Raw genomic sequence first — 19,762 nt, 5'->3', positions numbered from 1 at the left:
AGTATCATTAATTATTATTATTTATTTTAATATCAGGTATAGAAAACACACAAAATCAGCAACAAAATAATTAATAATAATAATAATTGTAAAATACACACGCACAAACAAAGAGAAAGAGACAAAGACTAGCTGTTCAATAGTAATAGTATAATTATATTATCTAGTTATGGTCAATCAGCTTCAGACTGCTGTTTGCTTTGTCTGTGGTGAGTAAGAGTATTCTCAAAATGTTGGATGACTTGCTCCGTCTCTTCGTTTTTATCTAAGCCCTCAATGTTTCCCTTGATCTTTTCAATCAATTGGTTTAAGAATTGCTGCGATATCTACAAATATAACCAGATAGATACATAGAAATACATGCACAGCATAATGGTATGATCTAGAAATAATTAAAAAATAAAATACAGTATAGTCTAGAAATACATGTATAAATATTCTTAGGAGACCAATGTGAACATTGATGTACTAACTTCATTGTTTCCTTTCTCTAGGAATAAAATGTAGACGTTGAGTAGTTCGACTAGTAATTGAGTTTGGACCACGCTGTCCATGCACTGGTTGGCTATACGGCCACTCTTCTTTAGACACTCCATTACACGTTTACTGTCATGACACTAGAAGAGAGTGAGATGCACAATTAGTATACAATGTACATGTAGATGGCAACTTCAAAAATTCCTAAAAAATTCAAATTTGATTGAAATTAGCTCAAACTTTCTATGCAACATAAAAACATGTACATGTATATGCATCAGGAAAAATTATAAAAATGGAGAATTCTCTCCTTTTCATTTTTGCCGAAATTTGGTCAAAATCCCTGTACTATAGTACAGGGACTTTTCCCCAGTTTTTGAGTAACTTAAAAAATTCGTAAAAAATCCAAATTTGATTGGAATCAGCTCAAACTTTCTACACAACATTAGAACATGTATATGTACCAGGAAACATTATAAAAATGGAGATTTCTCTCCTAGTGATTTTTGGTGAAATTTGGCCAAGATCCCTGTACTATAGTACAGGGACTTCTGCCCAGTTTTTGAGTAACTTTTAAAATTCGTAAAAAATCCAAATTTGATCAGAATTAGCTCAAACTCTCTATGCAACACAAGAACATGTACATGCATATGCACCAGTCTCTATCCACCTCTCCCTTCTCTTCCTCTTATCATAAATGCATGTACAGTGTAACTCACTTCAGTTGGTTCGTTCCCATCAGAGACTTTAGCTGACCAGAAGAGATGAGCACATGCTGCTACACATCGACACTGGTCCGGCTTTTTAAGTAAACGCGATGAGGCCACAGCACATTTAGTTCTATGAAAAAAAGGAGCGATCATAAATGCATCTAAATTTTAGCAAGTACAGTAAAGTGCCTGCAAACACCTGCTTTGTTACAAGGAATAGCCTTAATAATGTAGGACTTCAAGTTGATGTCTAAAATGGCAGCCATTTTAAAGCAAATTCATGTGCAGTATAAATCTACCTTCAAGGAGGTAATATATACACGTACATGTACATGTACATTAACATGTAGAGTTGTGTTTCATGCATGTACTAGAGTTCTCTTCCTATAATGGATACATGATATTACCTGACTGCCTCATGATTCTCTTCTTCTAGTGATGCCATGCTTTCAAATGTGCCAACTATTAAAGTTAAACAGACAACTTGCTCACGAGAATCTGATATATCTTCCTCATATAGTGTGATTGCCTAAAAATAAAAATAATAATAATAACAAACCATAGCAACATAAATCATTAAAAAACTTTCATAAAGTTTCCCATATGCACCTGTGTCAAGAACTCATAAGCAATGGTTTCATTGCCAACTCCATCAGCAGTCAGAGCTCCTTGTAAGTAAAGTCTCAGCGACGGCTCAGGCGCTAGCTTGCAGAGCTCAGATATTGTCTGTAGACTCAGTTGAAATATCCTCTCACACTTTTGAAACCATTTACTGTCCTATAAAAATATAAAAGAATCAAAATATTGAATTACATCTACGATATAGACGTACATGTACAGTACATGGATGCATTATACTAATCATTTAGTTTTAAGATATATTCAATTCCCATGCATAATACTTCAATCTGAGTGAACAATAATAATAATTATTATTCAACCAAACATTATTTTTGGTAGCTCACAGTTTCCTGTATTGATCTGTAAGCGACGACTAGACGGTAGCTAGAGAACACTACTGGTATGAGAGTATGGACCACTCTAGAGTCTCCGCCTTTAACAAACACCTTCTTCGAATTATTGATAATCTAAAAAAATTAAATCATTATAATAAAAGAAGCTGAAAGAGGGAGAGGGAGCTTGCCTGATATTGCTGGTCGGGTGCTTGAGCTTTGAAAAGGTGAATAAGTCGAGCTACCATACCTTGCTCCTCTGAAAAGTCTTCCGGATCAGGCTAAAGAGAGAGAGAGAGAGAGAGAGAGAAAGCAAAATAATACTTAGAAAAAATCAGTACTAATAATATTAAAATTAAAAATGGCATTTTAACTTGAACATAGACATGTAGAGTGTACATGTACATGCAGTTCATTTCTTATAACTGAGGGCTCACTTACCTCATCAGTAGGTTGGTCTGCTTCATCGTATAGAAGTGGAGATATCAGATCAAAAAGTGTCTCAACCTAATAATTAAAGGATAATTTAAAAATACATGTACATGTACTTTCATGTATAGAGATGGATTGGTAATAGAATAAAGTGAAAAAAGGTTACTTGGGTCCAAGACGTGATGGCTTCGTTCTTGTCTAGGATCGCTTGTAAAAGGTAGACGGCTAGCGACTTGCGACCATCATAATCAAAGTGTTTCAAAATGGAGGAGTAGTTCTCTAGCTTAAGGACAGTCAGGACGGCATCATAGCCGTCAATGGGAACCTTAAGCAGCTGCTGCAACTCACGACCAGTCGAAGTGTTGCTACCAACTCTGCATAAAGCGGATAATTAAAGCTTGCACACAAATGCAGTGTGGCATTACTTGCTCATGTCTTTCTTTGTCAAGATTTCTTGGGTCGATTTTAAAGCATCATCGACGTAATTCAACTGGTCAGCATAACACTTGATGGCAAGATTAACCAGGGACACATAAAGGGCAACTATGTCCTCTGTTTCCATATTTGGTCGACTCTAAAAATAGAATTATAATATAATGCATGGACATTGAAAATAAAGTAGTATTATATAATACACATGACTATTTGTCCAAAATTTTGAAGCAAATCAATCAAATTTTGATTCAAATCACCTCAAAAGTTGATACAAAATTAATACTGGGCACATTAATTCACTTACTTGTATAACGATGGCAATTTCTTGTTGGAAGATGTCAAACAGTTTGATGTCTTCGGGTATGGCAGAAATGTCAGAGCGATGAGCAAAAGCAGCCAAACGATCAATCAGTGTAATAATGATACCTTTAACATTAACAAACTCTTGGAGATCAGCACAAGTCTAAAAGGTATATTAATAATAATAATACATGTACATGCAGTTAATGTTGTAATGTACAAGTACATGTACATGTATGTATGTGCATGTGCATCAGGAATTAACAGAAACGAAAAATAATTCTAATCACTAACATACACATTGTAAATGCATAGATTACAGATACACACACACACAGTGTGAAAATACCGTATACTGGGATATTTTCGCGTCGCTAAATTTTCGCGAATTTTGCATTTGTAAGATTTCACGAAATAATATTTTCGCAAATAGCCTGTAAACTCCACCACGTGGCAATGGAAATTTAGAATTTCACGATTTTAATTTTCGCGACAGAGCAAAAAATACGAAATTTGCGAAAATTTGGCTACTCGAAAATTTCCCAGTATACGGTAGACCAATATCATAATTAATATTAATATTTAATTAATTAACAACCTTTAAGTAAGGATTGAGTGACTCCAGGTGGAACTCGTCAGGAAACACTTGAATAATACACTCCATTAGATACTCTTGGGCTATGGCGTCCCGACACTTCACCACCTGCTCCAATATGTTAGGAAGGACCGATTTCAAATACAAGGACTTGTCGACTGCCTCTAGCTGGGAGAGACGGACGAGATTGGTCCCGACAAGGATACGGAGCTCCAGCCTCTCCTTCTCTCTCCGGTCCTTCTCCTTCGTGTGGCCCTGATGCTGCATTCGGACCCAAAGCTTGTTCATCTCAGAGAAGTTGTGCTGTATGAACTGAATGGAGTCATGGACTGTACCATCAAGCTCACTTTAATAAAGGAGAGGAGACAGAGGGAGAGAACAAGCACATAAAATATGATCAATAATGTACATGTACATGTACACCTATTACGTATCCCTAGTAGATTATTTACAGTGTACATGTACAGTACATGCAAAATGTGATTTTTCTGATGCATTGAACAATGTGTAAGTGAGTACATCTAAAAGTACATATGCATGTATGTACATGCACATATACAATGTACATGTACATGTACATATACGATGAACATCATAGTTTGTATGTGCTTACTCATTAGAAGAATCTGGGAGGAGGTTACGAGTACATTGTAGCAGGTAATTCCTCAGGAACAATCCTCTCAATGGGTGCTGTACCCCGCGACACATCTCAACCAAATCACGGAGTATGTCCTTCCTGGAACCTTCCTTAGCTTTGACGTAAACCGTACCTACTGTTACTAATAGATATCTGTTTATAAAGAGAGAGAGAGAGAGAAGGGGAAGTTACATGATCTATTCTAAAAAGGAGCATGTGTTCATAAAACAGCAATGACAAACAAAACTGACAAAGAATAACATTTTGATTTGTTGCTGCAAATCATGCAACAATACATGTACACACACGGGCATATCTTACAGCCTAGGGACTATGTTCCCAGCATATTGAACCAGCTCGTAAAGATCTGACATTTTCTTTCCTTTCTCAAACTCGTCGAATAGGAATTGTTCTAGATGCCGCAACTGGTCCGATATTGCCATATCTACACCCATGAAATAAAATTTCACAATAATAATAATAATAATAATAATAATAATAATAATAACTGAACTCACATAATTCATAATAGCTCTTTGGTGACAACAGTGATGTTCTCAGTTCACTGAGCATTGATGAAGCATGTTTAAGTGCATCCATCAACTTGTCGTTATCCTAATTAGAAAGAAAAGAAGAACATGGACATACTAAGTATTACTAACACAGCAACACAGCCTCTTTCAAGGCAGGGCCCAACTTACAAGGCAAGTCTTCATTTCAAACGAACTTTTATCGACTTGCTTGAGAGCTTCACCGAGCAACTTGTCCTGATCATCAGGGACACCTAGTGACTGACCTTTTGACTAGAATAAGAGAATAAAAGAGAGAGAAGTATATATAAAGGAGAGGGTGTGGTCATGGTGACTGAAAAGAGGGTGTGACAAGATATCAAATCTTGAAAGGGCAACAAAATGCAATGCAATTGAATGATTAAAGTTACCATGTCTCTCTACTGACTCTTGTTCTTCTAATAAATGAACTCTTAACTCTTAGCGCAAAATATTGCACACAAGACTAAACCTCTGCTTGTGAGCTAAAGAGAGTCACGTGCACCGAAGGGGTGTGGCTAAAAGTCGCTTAGCAACAGGAGGGCGGGGTAGAAGGAGTGGCTAAACGACCCGTTGCCAGGCTACGACTAACAAGTTACAAGTATCATCATGGCCTTCTATGTTCCTAATCCATATGTACATGCTGATTATGTTCAGTGGGAAAGGAAGAGAACCAGTAGCTTGGAGTTTAACAGCACTCTTCATCACCTCTCTACTTTGAGCATAGCTCGTAAAACCTCCTCTCAACAAGCTCAGCAACTTATGGGCAACAGTCAGCAGCCTGCAGCATTACAGCAAAATGTTGCAGGAGCAGATACTCACCACCACCACCACCATCATCATCACCATACAGTGCTAGGATCAAATAGACTAGTACACAGACCGACTCCAGTGGCTGAATCACCTACACAACAACTATTCAAAGTAATTCTTTAAACAACAAATCTTCACGTGTGCTTCATCACAGCAGACACCACTAATATTATATATACTATTATACTCTATGCATTTAAAGCAGTGGTATACTAGATACATTAATGCTTATCCCAAAGTGACCATTTACTGTTAACACATCAAGTTGTGCTACATTTTTATACTTTTTCACTATTCTTTACAGGCAATGATTGTTCGCAAGAAAGAAACCTTAGAGAAATATCGTTCTCATTTAGCTCAACTGTAAGTGATGATCATCGATTGACACAACTTTGTAAATTACATGTGTAAATGTTATTGCAGCCAAGAGAAGAACCTCCAGCTTGTAATGGCAATACAATCTACTGATGAGACTACGGTGAGACAAATCATTTATTTTGATAACTCAAAATTATTATGTATAATTATTTATTTCTTTCAGCACGAGAAAGTTAGTCATTCGCTGGATAAGTATCACAAGTTCAAGGTATGGCACTTTCAATGTCTTGTACCATGCACAACCATTAAGAGCCTGCTCTTGGAACATTCAGGGAGTAATCAGTAAAGTGAAGCAAAAAGGAGCAACAGAATTGAAGGATTCCATAGAAGATCTAGAGAGTCTGAAATCAGAAATGGAGTCAACACTAGCAAGTGAGAGACTATAATTTTGTACTTAGTGCATTTGTCGTGATAGAAATGAGATTGGAGTTACATGAAGAAGAGGTCATGCTAACAAAGTCTAGCAAACAGCTCCATACTCTATTAAATTACAAAGTAAGAATCACATGTATACTGTATGTATTAATAACAGAATCATGCAATGCATGCACTGGAAAAAGCTATAATAATTATTATTAATACTGACAGGAGAAAGATTACCCTCTGAAACAAGTCAAGATAGAGCAGCTACAGATGAATTTAGATTATTTGGATGAGATGCATGAGGTATGTTAGTAAAATAATAGATAATACTTGTAAATGCACATGCACATGTATTATTAAGAAAATCAAAATAATAGTTATTAGTCATAAGAGATGCATGTAGACATGTAGTAGACCATGCTACTTAAATAAATTATTTAAGGAATGGCTCATGAAATAATTGGTGTAACTGTTCAGCTTTGTGTGGTCCTAGTCCAGGGCAGAGTGTGATGTCTTCTTTAGAAGCTCTGATAATAGAATCCAGTGAGCCATACAAAGCCATCAAACTAGCAGCGTCAGTTTTGTTCACTTTCTTTATCGCTGACAAACACTCAGTGGCGGCACACGAGTTATTTTCCATGATAGGGTCGGCCGGTTTTGTTTCAAATATTTTATAACTTTCCAGATACTTTGCAGCTTCTTCGTTACTCCAGCACAATATCAGAGTACAGCCGGCAGTTAGCGCCAGTTTTGATAGCTCCTTTAATATCCCATTGTACTGCTGTGTGTCCACCAATAGGAGAAGTACACGTACTTCATATAATGATCCTAGTTTATCCAGTCTCTCATAAATGTACTGTGGATGGAGGGAGTGGTAGCGAATGCTTAAAAATAAGCCGCATACTGTACGACCCATGACAAAGTCCGGCACAATATCGCCTTGCTGCCACGGGATGCGATGAATGTGCTTCATAAGTGGATTATTAACTTGTTTTGGATTAATAATGAGCGCATGAGCTGAAGTTGAAGAGATACTTGATGAGCTAGCTGCCATTATTTTTAATTATTATTATTATTTTAATTGCTGTCTCTCTCTTTCTTGTGATCCAGAGAGAAGAGCTGGAGCTTGAGGAAAGCCTGCAAGAAGAAAGAAACAAGTTTGAGAGGAAAATGGATGAAATACGCCGCCAACTGGAAACAAAAGCTAGTGAAGTCAGTAATAATTATATATAATGAGAATTTAATAATTAAGTCAACAGGCCAGGCTGAATTACATGTACATGTATTTTTGCATGTACATGTTCTTTATATTATACCTAGTACACAATAACACATAACTACATGTACATGTATACAGACCTCAAATTAATTTTCAATTATTAGAATTGGTTGGCACAAATGAAGAGAAGCGTCTTTGCTAGAGCAATTCACAATAAAGTCATGGAAAAGGTTAGACAGCTATGACTTTTAATCTTTTCCTTGATTATACTGACCAGCAGGAGTTGGAGCTACAGAGAAAGAACGAGCAAGAGCTACTCAATGACATTAATAAACTTAAATCAGCCATTCAGTAAGAATGGGTGTGGCTAAAAGTATAACAATAAATATTTTATTAATATTTCTTAATAGGAAAATGATGTGTGAAGCAGGAAAGAATTCAATTTTAATATCTCCACTAATGAAATTAGGAAAGTAAGTTATTGTTGTTTATTATTTTATTTTTATTATTATTTTTATTAGATGCACATCACAAACTGAAATTCAATTGGAGATACCTACAAATCAAGAATTACCAGTTTGACTTTCTTTTCCATTACACCATAATTGACAAAAAAAATTAAAAATAATGAAAATACTGAAAAATTATGCAAGTGAAAGCAAGGGCCCTTGCAATCATGAGTGGGAAAGGTCTAGGGGGTCTTACGTCTAATCTAAAATTGAGTGGACCGGGTTTTTATTATGAAAAATAACATTGGTCATAAATGATATGTACAGCCCATGATATAAGAGATTGAATCTTTAGTTTTAATTCACATGATCATAATATAATAGTTCATTCTCCTTTCCAGTAAAGAGAGTAAAGGATTTTACTAAGAACTGCTCCAATTTTCCTATAAGAACACGTACAGATGTGTCAAGAACGACAATAAGACGCAACTGCTTTTTGTTACCTTTTAGATGTTCCAAAGCGAACGGAAGACAACAAATTCTCTCTCTCCTTCTCGTCAGAACACTTTGAGTAGCCTTCATATAAGCTTAAAGATAATAATGACATAATTATGCATGTACATACATGTAGATTGTAAATTTATAATAAATTATGTACATAGATATACATGTACATGTATTACCCTAATCTAGCTAAAATGGGAGAATTTTGAAGACCTACATGTACGCTAAATATGAGAGACCAAAAGCTGAAAACAGATTTGAGGAGACTTGACCAAATATGGGGGACTAAAAGTCTCCTAAACTCCCTCTACATCTAACAGTGCATACAGTAGCTTTCATTTTGCACATTTTTGACTCACTCGGACATTGTGGGGTACTGCTGTATGATGGCGTGAGCTTTATCAGCGGACGAATTAGGTATCTGTATTAATTGTCTAGCAAATATCTCAGACACTGTTGAAACCTAATCTCTCCGAGTGACAATACTATCATAATACATTTAGTACATGTACTTTGTTTTTGATTGAAGCTTCATTGAATTTATCAAAAGGCATTCCACAAACGAATGGTGGTTTTGATGGACATGTCTGCTTTTGAAGTTGTTGAAGTGTTTCAACTGGAAAGGCTTTAATGGTCTCATTCTGAAATGAGAGAGATGTGAATGGTGATTCTATTATTAAAATGAACTACTATGTATTTCTTTTGGAGTTGTCTTGTCATGATAGTTAGATAACTGATTGAGCCTTTGATGTCTTTTGTCTGCTTAATAAAGAAACTATCTATTACCTACAAGTACACATAAGCACACAATAAGCCAGAGAAATCCAGTATTCATTTTGTGAACTATCAGTATACTTTTGTAAACTATCAATATACTTTTGTAAACTATTAGTATATTTTTGTATTTTAGTAAACTATCAGTAAACTTTTGTAAATCAGTTTGACCTGTGTGTTAGTGATAGCTTGATAGAGTCCTCTTTGGGATACTTTGCAGTGAGCAATGTCACCATAATCCTCAACGAGGTACACTGGGTTAGCTACACCACACAACTTCATTCTAAACTGAGAGAGAGAAAGAGAAATGCAATGTAACAGTACAAGCTGCAAAAAATAACAGCAGCAGCATAATTATTAAACCTTTTGCTCGTGGAATCTTCTGTCAATGATGCTATCGGACAAATCATCCATTCTCTTTCTTTCAATGATGTAATCTAGGACAATCTCCCTTGATTCAGGTAGCCTCAATTGGTCTACATGTACACAAGAGGGGGAGCAAAAAATGGTTGAATCAGACACAATATAAGGTTAACTATGAAGTAACATTAATATTGTGACCGAAATAGAGTAACTTTAACAATTATGACTAAAAAAACCAATTTTGATCGGAATCAGCTCAAATTTGACATTATGCATCAGAAAAAAATGTATTCATGCATGTACCTGGATCTGCACTGACAATCTCTTTAGCAATCCACAAAAAGTCGCCAATGTTCAGATTCCTCACGCTAAATTTAACCCCTAACACACGCAAAACAATTGAATGTGATTATTAACAATAATTTAATAACCATTTTTAGTGAGTTCCTCAAGCAAAAGACCACGAAAATTTGCCTTTGACCTTTTAAAAGAGGTATAATGTACATGTAACACATAAATAAACAAACACCATTATTATACATATACATGTACATGTACATACTTTCTATTAGCTGATGACTCAGAATTATCAATGCAAAGTAATACTTCAAACTGACCTACAGGAATAATTTTAAAAAAAACAATCTTTTATAATGTACTATCTTTAGTTTAGTACTACTACCTGGTCTTAGAGTGAATAGTGGAGATGAAAAGTCAACAGAAGTTGTCTCTTCAGGCATTGCAGAACTAGTTGAAGGAGCAAGAGGAGGAATGACCGTAAGAGACTGCTGGGAACACCGAGGCTCTGCATGGTCTTCAGTTTGAACCTGAGACATGGTGGAAGACTGGGTCAAAGTCTGGGAAGATTTCGGTTGCTGGGTCTGGGAAGATTTTGGTGGCTGGGTCTGGGAAGATTTGGGTGGCTGGGTCTGGGAAGATTTTCGTGGCTGGGTCTGGGAAGATTTGGGTGGGTGGGTCTGGGAAGATTTGGGTGGCTGGGTTCGGGAAGATTTGGGTGGCTGGGACTGGGAAGATCTCGGTGGCTGGGTCTGGGAAGATTTAGGTGGCTGGGCCTGGGAAGATTTTGGTGGCTGGGTCTGGGAAGATTTCAGTGGCTGGGTCTGGGAAGATTTGAGCCGCTGCGTCTTGTGCAGGCCTAGCCTTTGAGCTAATGGCAATATCTCAACAATGTCATCATCATCATCATCACTGTCCATTATTGAGATAGTCTTCCTTTTTGATGGCGTGGTGAGTTTTAGCGGGCTTAGAGAGACGCTCAGCGAACGAGAGGTTGACTGGCTACAAGTAGTGACTTGGCTTCCTCTTGTATTATCGATACACGACTGTGAGGCTGAGCTAGCCTGAGAGCTTGTTAATCCTGTCATTCCACTCTTGGATTTCTCTAGCAATCTCAGAGAGAGGGATGTTCCTGCATCCGTTAGTGAAAACCTAAAACAAGAAGTAAAAGATGGAGAAAGATCTCCTTAATGTTATACCCATTCACTTACTTTGGAGGATGGCCAGATCTCACTACTAGCTCTTTCTTAATGAGATTTGCCATTGAGCTCCAGGCAGTATAATAAGAATTAGGCTCATCAGGCTAAAGAAGGAAAGAGACCATTATTGCAATTGTTGTAATAATGATGTACATGTAAATGCTAGTTCATTTGTGTGATAATTTTCTTGTTGTAACTTATTCTAAGTCATGCAAAAAAGTACAGCCATATTTCTCAGAGTACATGTCCCATTGCATTGTGTTAATCATTATTATTGGGTGATTTACCACAGTGAATGATGAGTCACAGTGTTCTTGAGCAGCATCGATCAGTTCATTCTTATACATGAATCCTTTCCCATACTCCTCATCCTAAACACAATACATTATCAAAGGCAACATTACTTATTAAAGGAAATAATTTTCCCTATACCTGTTCTGACTCTATCAATGCAATAAGAAGAGCATAAGGACCAGATCTGTACTTTGGTACATACTCTTTACTTGATTTTGATCTCTGTAAATAAAATATCACTATGATTATTTCATTCTTTATCTTACCTTTGATGAAGGACACAAAGGAGAATCGGAAGGATCATTAACATTAGATTGCTTCCTCTTATTGGAACCAGTATGAGTTTCTTCGGTATGAGTACGAGGTCCAGTAGTATCAGAATGAGTCTTGTTAGTACTAGATGGTTTCGACGAATTTGATTGCCGCCTTTTAGTAGGAGGCAGCTGTTCATCTGTGTTGGTATGGAGATCAGCCATTTTACCTAATTAAGATTAAATGTATTTTTAATATTGTCTTTTTACCTCCACTAGCAATATGGTCCCTTATCCTTTCGTCAAGTTTTTTTGCAACTTTATCACCTATTCCAAAAAATTTTTAAATGTGATTAAATTTTAACTGGACTTGCCAACGTATTCTAAGACTTTCGCTTCTTGCCCACTATTAATCGGAAGAGGATACCTTTTTAAGGAATAAAGGACCTAATTAATAATAATGTGTAAATTAATTAATTTAAAAAAATTCAATAGTACACGCCTTGTTGTAAGTATAGCTTGTTTTCCAACCATTTTCAATTGCCTCGTCCCTCCATTCTTCCAACCATTTGACAAAAAGTGGATTGGGGCAGACATCTTTGGGCCTTCTCTTCCTTTTTAGACCCTTTCCATTGGTCGCCATCTTGTATTTTAATACCACGCTGTTTATTCTCTAATTATCTAATTATACGGTATACCACGTTTGACCACGCAGTTTGCTTTCTAAATAAGCAAACAGCGGTCTAGAAACTGAAAAATTGAAAAATTACAGTTTTGCACAAAATTTGCAGTGATGACCTCCATCATAAAATTCACTGCTCTCTCTGGGGCTAAGGGAGAAGGCCCTCCTTGTTATTTGCTACAGGTGGATGAGTTCTGCTTCCTTCTCGACTGTGGCTGGGACGAGTTCTTCTCGCCTGAGATAGCAGAAAACATTAAAAAGTGAAGAATTGTAACCTGGATTTACTACTCACGTGACTTGTCACGTGACACTCCTTTTTTCCCTTTATTTTTTACAGGCACATACATCAGATTGATGCCGTTCTTCTTAGTCATCCTGACGTCGTACATTTGGGAGCTTTGCCGTACGTAGTGGGTAGATTGGGTCTCAGGTGCCCTGTATATGCCACTATACCTGTCTATAAAATGGGACAGATGTTCATGTACGATCTTTACCAGGTGATTAAAAAAATTAATAAAAATGGACCTAAATAGATTATTTATTGAGTAATTTATGAATGAATAATTATTGATAGTTATAAAGATTTTTCTAAGTTTTTTTAGCACCATATGTACTTGCATGATTAGGTTTTATTTTATTTTATTTTTATTATTATTTTCAATTCAATATTTTTATATTGGATGAGGACAGTGATTATGCATTTTGTTTTTTTTATAAATAGGCTCGTCACAATTCTGAAGAATTTGATTTATTTTCACTTGATGATGTTGATCAATCTTTTGATTTAGTTGTTCAAGTTAAATATTCACAAACCGTACAGCTTAAAGGTATCTACTCCTAAATATCCATTTTTGATCAGAAATAGGCCTATAATATAAGAACATATTGCATCAGAAAAAAATTATTAAAATGGAGAATTTTCTACTTTTCATTTTTGGCGAAATTTGACCAAAATCCCTGTACTATAGTACAGGGACTTTGGCCCGATTTTTGAACAACTTAAAAAATTCGTTAAAAATCCAAATTTGATTGGAATTGACTCAAACTTTCTACGCAACATAAGAACATGTATATGTATCAGGGAAAGGTATAAAAATGGAGAATTCTCTCCTAGTCATTTTTGGTGAAATTTGACCAAAATCCCTGTACTATAGTACAGGGACTTTGGCCCAATTTTTGAACAACTTAAAAAATTCGTAAAAAATCCAAATTTGATCGGAATCAACTCAAACTTTCTACGCAACATAAGAACATGTATATGTATCAGGGAAAGGTATAAAAATGAAGAATTCTCTCCTAGTCATTTTTGGTGAAATTTGACCAAAATCCCTGTACTATAGTACAGGGACTTTGGCCCAATTTTTGAGCAACTTAAAAAATTCGTAAAAAATCCAAATTTGATCGGAATCAACTCAAACTTTCTACGCAACATAAGAACATGTATATGTATCAGGGAAAGGTATAAAAATGAAGAATTCTCTCCTAGTCATTTTTGGTGAAATTTGACCAAAATCCCTGTACTATAGTACAGGGACTCTGGCCCAATTTTTGAGCAACTTAAAAAATTCGTAAAAAATCCAAATTTGGTTAGAATCAGCTCAAACTTTCTATGCAACATAAGAACATGTATATGTATCAGGAAAAGGTATAAAACTGGAGAATTTGCTCCTAGTCATTTTTGACGAAACACCCTGTACTGTAGTACATGCCCCATAATGGCTGCTTCTTCTTCACTCGTTTGTTCCTCAGGTAAAGGCCATGGTCTTACCATTACTCCATATCCAGCTGGTCATATGGTTGGGGGAACCATTTGGAAGATAGTTAAAGATGGAGAGGAAGAGATCGTCTATGCAGTTGATTATAATCACAAGAAGGAAAGGTTTGAAGAGAGAGAGAGGGAGGGAGTGAAATAATATTGTCCTTTTTTTGTGTAGACATCTTGATGGAGCCGTATTTGATAATTTTTCGAGGCCACACCTCCTAATCACAGACGCTTACAATGCCCTCAGCGTGCAGGCAAGGAGGAAGGAAAGGGACAAGGCATTGCTAGGTGTGTTCCCTAGCAACCACACAATGATTCTTATACACCATTATTATAGATAAGATTGTCAATACATTGAGAAAGAATGGCAACGTATTAATTGCAGTTGATACAGCTGGTAGAGTCCTGGAACTATCTCAATTACTGGTTAGTTAACCATTAGTTAATAGTCAATTAATGACTAGTTAATTATTAGTTTTTTAAATTTTAATTATTTTGTACACATACATTTACATGGTTGTGCTATTTATTGTAGGATCAAATGTGGCGTCACCAGGAATTAGGTTTTGGTGCTTACTCCATTGTCCTCCTCAGCAACGTGAGCTATAATGTGGTCGAGTTTGCTAAATCTCAAGTAAGTAAAGAATCTTTTAATTTTTTGTGTTTAATTTGTGCGTATATTACTATGCATAGGTTGAGTGGATGAGTGAAAAATTAATGAGGACATTTGAGGATAGCCGAACAAACCCTTTCCAATTCCAACACATTAACCTTTGTCATAACTTGGAGGAATTAGCCAAAGTCTCCAATCCAAAGGTCCGCATACATGCTGTGTATTATTATGAAACTCCCTTTTCCTCCCGTTCCTCTTCTCATCCTCTTTTATAATCTCCCCTACTCTCTCTCTCTCAGGCTGTTCTTGTCAGTCCTCCTGATTTAGAGTGTGGATTCTCCCGTGACCTTTTCCTCCATTGGTCCAATAATCCTCACAATTCAATCATATTTACGAGCAAAACGGCTCATAATACTCTAGCTAGGACACTCGTTGATAATCTGAAAGTAAAAGGCATTCAAAATATAAACCTTCTTGAGTGTGGCGTACATTCGTTAGATCATTACTATTGATATGGACGTGAAGCGGCGCGTTCCTTTAGAAGGTGCTGAACTTGAGGAGTATTTGATGAAAGAGAAAGAGAAAGCCAAAACAGCAAACGATGATGATGCCAAGTAAGACATTTCTGTGTAATTTAAAGATTAGTGTATGTAACCTTTTCTTTCATTAAAGTGTGTATATATACTGCAACTATTAATGTCTGTTGTGATATCTTTCCATTAAAATAATGGAGTGTAGTGTCTGTTTAGCCATCAATTCATGAGTTACTTAGAATAGATTAATGCATAAATTATCAATAAATCATACAATAATAAATAAATAAATAACACACAAACAAGAATCAATTATAAATAGCATGATCAATAAATTAAATAGTAATAAATGGAACAATTACAAAATGAAAATACTACAGGTATAATATTGAAACTAGCTAGTAGACTCTTGCTAGTAGTTATTATTGATTGCTCTTGCTTTGTCTTCTTTCAATTTTTCTTGCACTTTCTCTTTTTTTCTTTTCATCTCAGTTCTACTCAAATGATAATCGGTGCATTTGTAATAATTAGTGCACCACGGGACTGGGACTGGTTTCCCGGTCCCTGCCCTTCGATAAATGCTATGTTTGACAAACGATAATTCAATGTCTTTTGGGTTGAGTTGAAAAGTTGGCTCTACGTCTTTCTCTTTTGGGAAATGAAAAGCGAATTTGTAATGATCCCACCTCACAGTTTCCCCATTTATCATACTGTATGGACAATTAATGTGTAATTGTATTCCACTGCTAATATCAGCTCCTGGAAGATTAGTGAATTGGGGTAGAGGGTCACTCCCATCTCTCCCTGTCATGCAGACTATGATAATGTAACATGTTTCATGCTTGTATCCCAAAGTGCCTCCATTTTTGAAAAGGATCTTTCTCTTGCCACCATCTTCATCACTAGCTTCTTTGTCTTCATCTGTCTCATCCATGTTCTTATAGTGTCTTTCATAACACTCCAGTATACTCTTGATGCTTAATGATATCTTGACTGTGCCATATCTTGACGTGTTATTGAATAAATCTGATGGATACTGACATTTTGGTATTTCCTTTATTGTAATGCTTTCAACCATTGGATCAATATTCCACCATGTGAATGCTCCATCGGACAGTAATGGTGTACTGTCATTCACTGGCTCAATTGTAATGGTACCTGTACTTGGCATATCCTCAATATTTTTGCTATGCTCCTTCTTATTGTGGAAACTTGTGGTAGAAGGTGTAGTATTCTTTTGGATATGAAGGCTAGTCTGGCTTGTATTAAAGTCAATGCATCTTGCAAATTCCTGATCGATGTCTGTTTCTTGTTTTGTCTTATGTTTTTTGCTAGTTTTGGTTGTGTTGTTTTGTGGGAAAATTTCACTGCTGAAGTGTGCACTTGTCCTTTTTCTGTATTCATTGGAGACCCCTGGTATGTTTGTGGTAAGAGAGGGAGGTGAGAGTTGACCTTCTGGATCATTCCATGCAACTGCTATGTCTCTAGGACAGTTACTTAATGCACTTTTATCTTCAGTAGACATTGCATCACTTGATGTGCTAACCTGAGGTAATGGGACTACTTCATGCTCTTTTGATGGTGAATGCATTACTGTAGTGCTAGGGCATGTAATGACTCCACTCCTGGTGTCTATTGTCATATCTCTTACTGACCCTGCTCTAATGCCACACCATGCTAATGAGTCATTCTTAATGACATCAACTATCCTAGAAGCTTCTTTTACTTCAGCTATTGCTGCTTCAGTTAATGGTCTTTTACTGTAATCATTCCCTGGTGTTGGTGCTTTTCTCTTTCTCTCAATCCTATATGAGCCTTCTTTGCGTCCTAGACTAGCTGTTGTCTTTATCCTGTAGTTGCTGCTCATCATTTCTTCTGCTTCAACCATGTGTAGACACTGACTGAGGCTTTGTACTGAAAACTGAACTCCTTCCATTGGCTCTTCCTCATCACTGCCTTTCCTTACCTTTTCTAACTGTATCCATTCATTAGTTATATAGGATTCATAGGAGCTCTCCCTATAAATGCAAAATGAATGATATCAAGAGGTTTGATATTCACAGCAATGCTGCACACAATGCTCATTATTAGTGCAAGCTATCAGCTTTGCATGGCTGACCTTTCCTTTGCTTCAATCTGTGTAGCCATCCTCTCAGGGCAACTTTGACTAGGCTTTCTATAGCTAAACCAGCTTATACTAACGCTTTCTAAAATTTGGACAGTGTTTTTATATATTGCGTCATCATGAGTCAACAGGATGACATAGCAATAGCATTCCCTTTTATGGGCCAAATTTAGTGGCATGCTTGCCACATGACTATAACATAACCTTTTGTTTATATGACCACATTTGGTGAAAATTTGAGCACTCATAATTTTCATTCCTATACTTCTACTTTATAATTTTATTCCTATGTTAGGGATTCCGATGAAAGTGATGAAGAAATGGAAGTGGAAGGTACTACTAAACCAACCACACCCACAACCCCTCGCTGTTTGAGCAAGACACCAAAATACGACCTGATGATGACGGACGAAGGAAAAGCTAAAAGCAGCTTCTTCAAGCAGACAAAATCTTTTCCGATGTATCACTTTAAAGGAGAAAAGATAAAGTGGGATGAGTATGGCGAACCATTTAGGTATGACATTAGAAATTATGTATATAATAAGAATGGATTGACTCTCTTCTCTTGTAGGCATGAAGATTATCAGCTGAATGACGTTTTCTTTAAAGAAGATAAGGTAAGGATGTGTCATTGATGTTAATGTGATGAAGTGTTGTCATAGGAGCCTGAAGATGGAGGAGATGGAGTCACAAAGGAAGGTGTGTTGAGATGTTGTTATTTATAATCACTTGACCTTACTGTTTATGTAGCAGTTACCTTATTTTCTTTATGATAGTAACAAAAGTTATACCAACTAAATGTGTCAGTTTCAAGAAAACTGTTCCTGTCAGGTACAGCCACTCTTGTTAATTAACCAGTAGTTAACTAACCGGTGTTTCTGTTATATTGATAGGAGCTCGTTATCGTTTATTGATTTTGAGGGTAGATCAGATGGAGACTCAATTAAAAGAATATTAACAATAATGAAACCAAGACAGCTGGTATGAGAGGGCATCTACTCACAGCAGTGTACTCTATTCATAATGAATATCATATTGATGTACTTTTTAGATTCTGATACATGGCAGTCTCGAATCAACAAAGTGTTTGGTTGATTTCTCTCACAGTGTCCTTGGCATGGATCCTAAGAAAGTGTTTGCTCCAGCTGTAGGAGAGACCATTGACGCCACAACTGAGAGCCAATTATACATAGTCAGTAATTACTGCAATTACTTTATTTGCACATAATAATTATGTGATAAGCCTCTTCCTTCCTAACTTCTCATTAGGTTAAACTAACTGATGCATTGATGAGTGGGACAAGATTTGCTCCTGGTAAAGATGCAGAGCTTGCTTGGGTTGATGGGCAGATCCGGTTGAGCTCTGATGGCACGGATAGCATTCCTGTCCTTGATGTATTTCATAATAAGCAAGTAATGAATTTATTGAAGTTATGTGCCTGGGACTAATTTTTGGCAAAAACCAGCTCAAACTTTCTGCATATACATGTAGATAAGAATGCCCTAACTAAAGGTTTTTTTAAACACACACAGGTTGCTGATCATAAGAATGTATTTATAAATCCTCCACGTCTCTCAGACTTTAAGAATACTCTAACAAAAGCTGGAATACAGGTACACTTCAACTATCCTATATGCATATGTATACTTTTAATGATTCAACTATCCTATATGTATATGTATATTTAATGATTGTACTTTAGGCTGAGTTTTGTGGTGGTGCTCTTATATGCAATGGAGTTGTGGCTATCAAAAGAGTAAGAGAATAGCTACTTGTGTGTGATGGACTTATAGTACTGCAATGTTATCCAATAATGATATGCTCATCCTCTCTTTCTCATTATAGACTGAAGGTGGAAAGATCAGTATTGAAGGCTCAGTCTCTGATGATTACTACCTCATAAGAAAGCTTTTATATGAACAATTTGCAATTGTGTAATGCATTTTTTGTCAAGCTCAAGCACTTTCCTATTCTCACTAATCCACCCAATCTAAAATAGACATGGAAGGATCTCAACTATAGTAACATAAAGCTGGCTGTTCCTGTTCTATAGCT

At 36.3% G+C, this 19,762-nt stretch overlaps 6 protein-coding genes across 6 annotated transcripts; 2 read left to right on the top strand and 4 right to left on the bottom strand.

Annotated features, from left to right (window-relative positions):
- Nucleotides 1-14: 14 nt before the first annotated feature.
- Nucleotides 15-5,595, bottom strand: LOC100640400 (vacuolar protein sorting-associated protein 35-like). Its single transcript, XM_020008740.1, has 17 exons — nt 5,480-5,595; nt 5,241-5,342; nt 5,058-5,154; nt 4,861-4,984; nt 4,516-4,692; nt 3,906-4,248; nt 3,312-3,470; nt 2,998-3,146; nt 2,739-2,946; nt 2,582-2,647; nt 2,332-2,421; nt 2,153-2,275; nt 1,797-1,964; nt 1,595-1,716; nt 1,197-1,317; nt 474-617; nt 15-326 (listed from the first exon to the last, which is right to left on the bottom strand). The coding sequence occupies exons 1-17, from the start codon at nt 5,480-5,482 to the stop codon at nt 174-176; spliced, it is 2,349 nt and encodes a 782-aa protein (XP_019864299.1). The 5' UTR covers nt 5,483-5,595; the 3' UTR covers nt 15-173.
- Nucleotides 5,596-5,671: 76 nt separating this feature from the next.
- On the top strand, nt 5,672-8,494 carry LOC100640274 (pre-mRNA-splicing regulator female-lethal(2)D-like). The gene is made up of 12 exons (XM_003383735.3): nt 5,672-6,011; nt 6,205-6,263; nt 6,324-6,378; nt 6,442-6,486; nt 6,551-6,650; nt 6,694-6,773; nt 6,867-6,944; nt 7,752-7,853; nt 8,025-8,090; nt 8,141-8,211; nt 8,271-8,333; nt 8,382-8,494. Exons 1-12 carry the CDS (start codon nt 5,697-5,699, stop codon nt 8,440-8,442), a joined length of 1,095 nt encoding a protein of 364 aa, XP_003383783.1. The 5' UTR covers nt 5,672-5,696; the 3' UTR covers nt 8,443-8,494.
- On the bottom strand, nt 6,926-7,745 carry LOC109593734 (DNA excision repair protein ERCC-1-like). The gene has a single exon (XM_020008747.1). It carries the CDS (start codon nt 7,693-7,695, stop codon nt 7,075-7,077), a length of 621 nt encoding a protein of 206 aa, XP_019864306.1. The 5' UTR covers nt 7,696-7,745; the 3' UTR covers nt 6,926-7,074.
- A 79-nt stretch (nt 8,495-8,573) lies between the features above and the next one.
- LOC100638329 (crossover junction endonuclease MUS81-like) lies at nt 8,574-12,664 on the bottom strand. Its single transcript, XM_020008739.1, has 18 exons — nt 12,494-12,664; nt 12,366-12,438; nt 12,262-12,318; nt 12,007-12,221; nt 11,879-11,962; nt 11,734-11,817; nt 11,459-11,550; nt 10,633-11,399; nt 10,513-10,567; nt 10,382-10,431; nt 10,254-10,331; nt 9,951-10,063; nt 9,759-9,875; nt 9,504-9,599; nt 9,326-9,454; nt 9,173-9,276; nt 8,813-8,896; nt 8,574-8,752 (listed from the first exon to the last, which is right to left on the bottom strand). The coding sequence occupies exons 1-18, from the start codon at nt 12,632-12,634 to the stop codon at nt 8,695-8,697; spliced, it is 2,397 nt and encodes a 798-aa protein (XP_019864298.1). The 5' UTR covers nt 12,635-12,664; the 3' UTR covers nt 8,574-8,694.
- Nucleotides 12,665-12,764: 100 nt separating this feature from the next.
- LOC100640149 (cleavage and polyadenylation specificity factor subunit 2-like) lies at nt 12,765-19,691 on the top strand. Its single transcript, XM_011411593.2, has 20 exons — nt 12,765-12,933; nt 13,011-13,170; nt 13,395-13,500; nt 14,423-14,552; nt 14,608-14,723; nt 14,773-14,861; nt 14,971-15,069; nt 15,129-15,251; nt 15,348-15,494; nt 15,547-15,662; nt 18,002-18,220; nt 18,278-18,323; nt 18,369-18,405; nt 18,483-18,537; nt 18,600-18,687; nt 18,758-18,898; nt 18,976-19,119; nt 19,240-19,320; nt 19,410-19,463; nt 19,553-19,691. Exons 1-20 carry the CDS (start codon nt 12,785-12,787, stop codon nt 19,643-19,645), a joined length of 2,193 nt encoding a protein of 730 aa, XP_011409895.2. The 5' UTR covers nt 12,765-12,784; the 3' UTR covers nt 19,646-19,691.
- LOC109593733 (uncharacterized) lies at nt 15,805-17,769 on the bottom strand. Its single transcript, XM_020008745.1, has 2 exons — nt 17,701-17,769; nt 15,805-17,599 (listed from the first exon to the last, which is right to left on the bottom strand). Exons 1-2 carry the CDS (start codon nt 17,727-17,729, stop codon nt 15,994-15,996), a joined length of 1,635 nt encoding a protein of 544 aa, XP_019864304.1. The 5' UTR covers nt 17,730-17,769; the 3' UTR covers nt 15,805-15,993.
- Nucleotides 19,692-19,762: the final 71 nt, after the last annotated feature.

The sequence above is a fragment of the Amphimedon queenslandica genome, unplaced genomic scaffold (assembly GCF_000090795.2).
Source record: "Amphimedon queenslandica unplaced genomic scaffold, v1.1 AMPQUscaffold_13507, whole genome shotgun sequence".
NCBI classification, from domain to species: domain Eukaryota; kingdom Metazoa; phylum Porifera; class Demospongiae; order Haplosclerida; family Niphatidae; genus Amphimedon; species Amphimedon queenslandica.
This window is presented reverse-complemented; position numbering and strand designations above follow the sequence as displayed.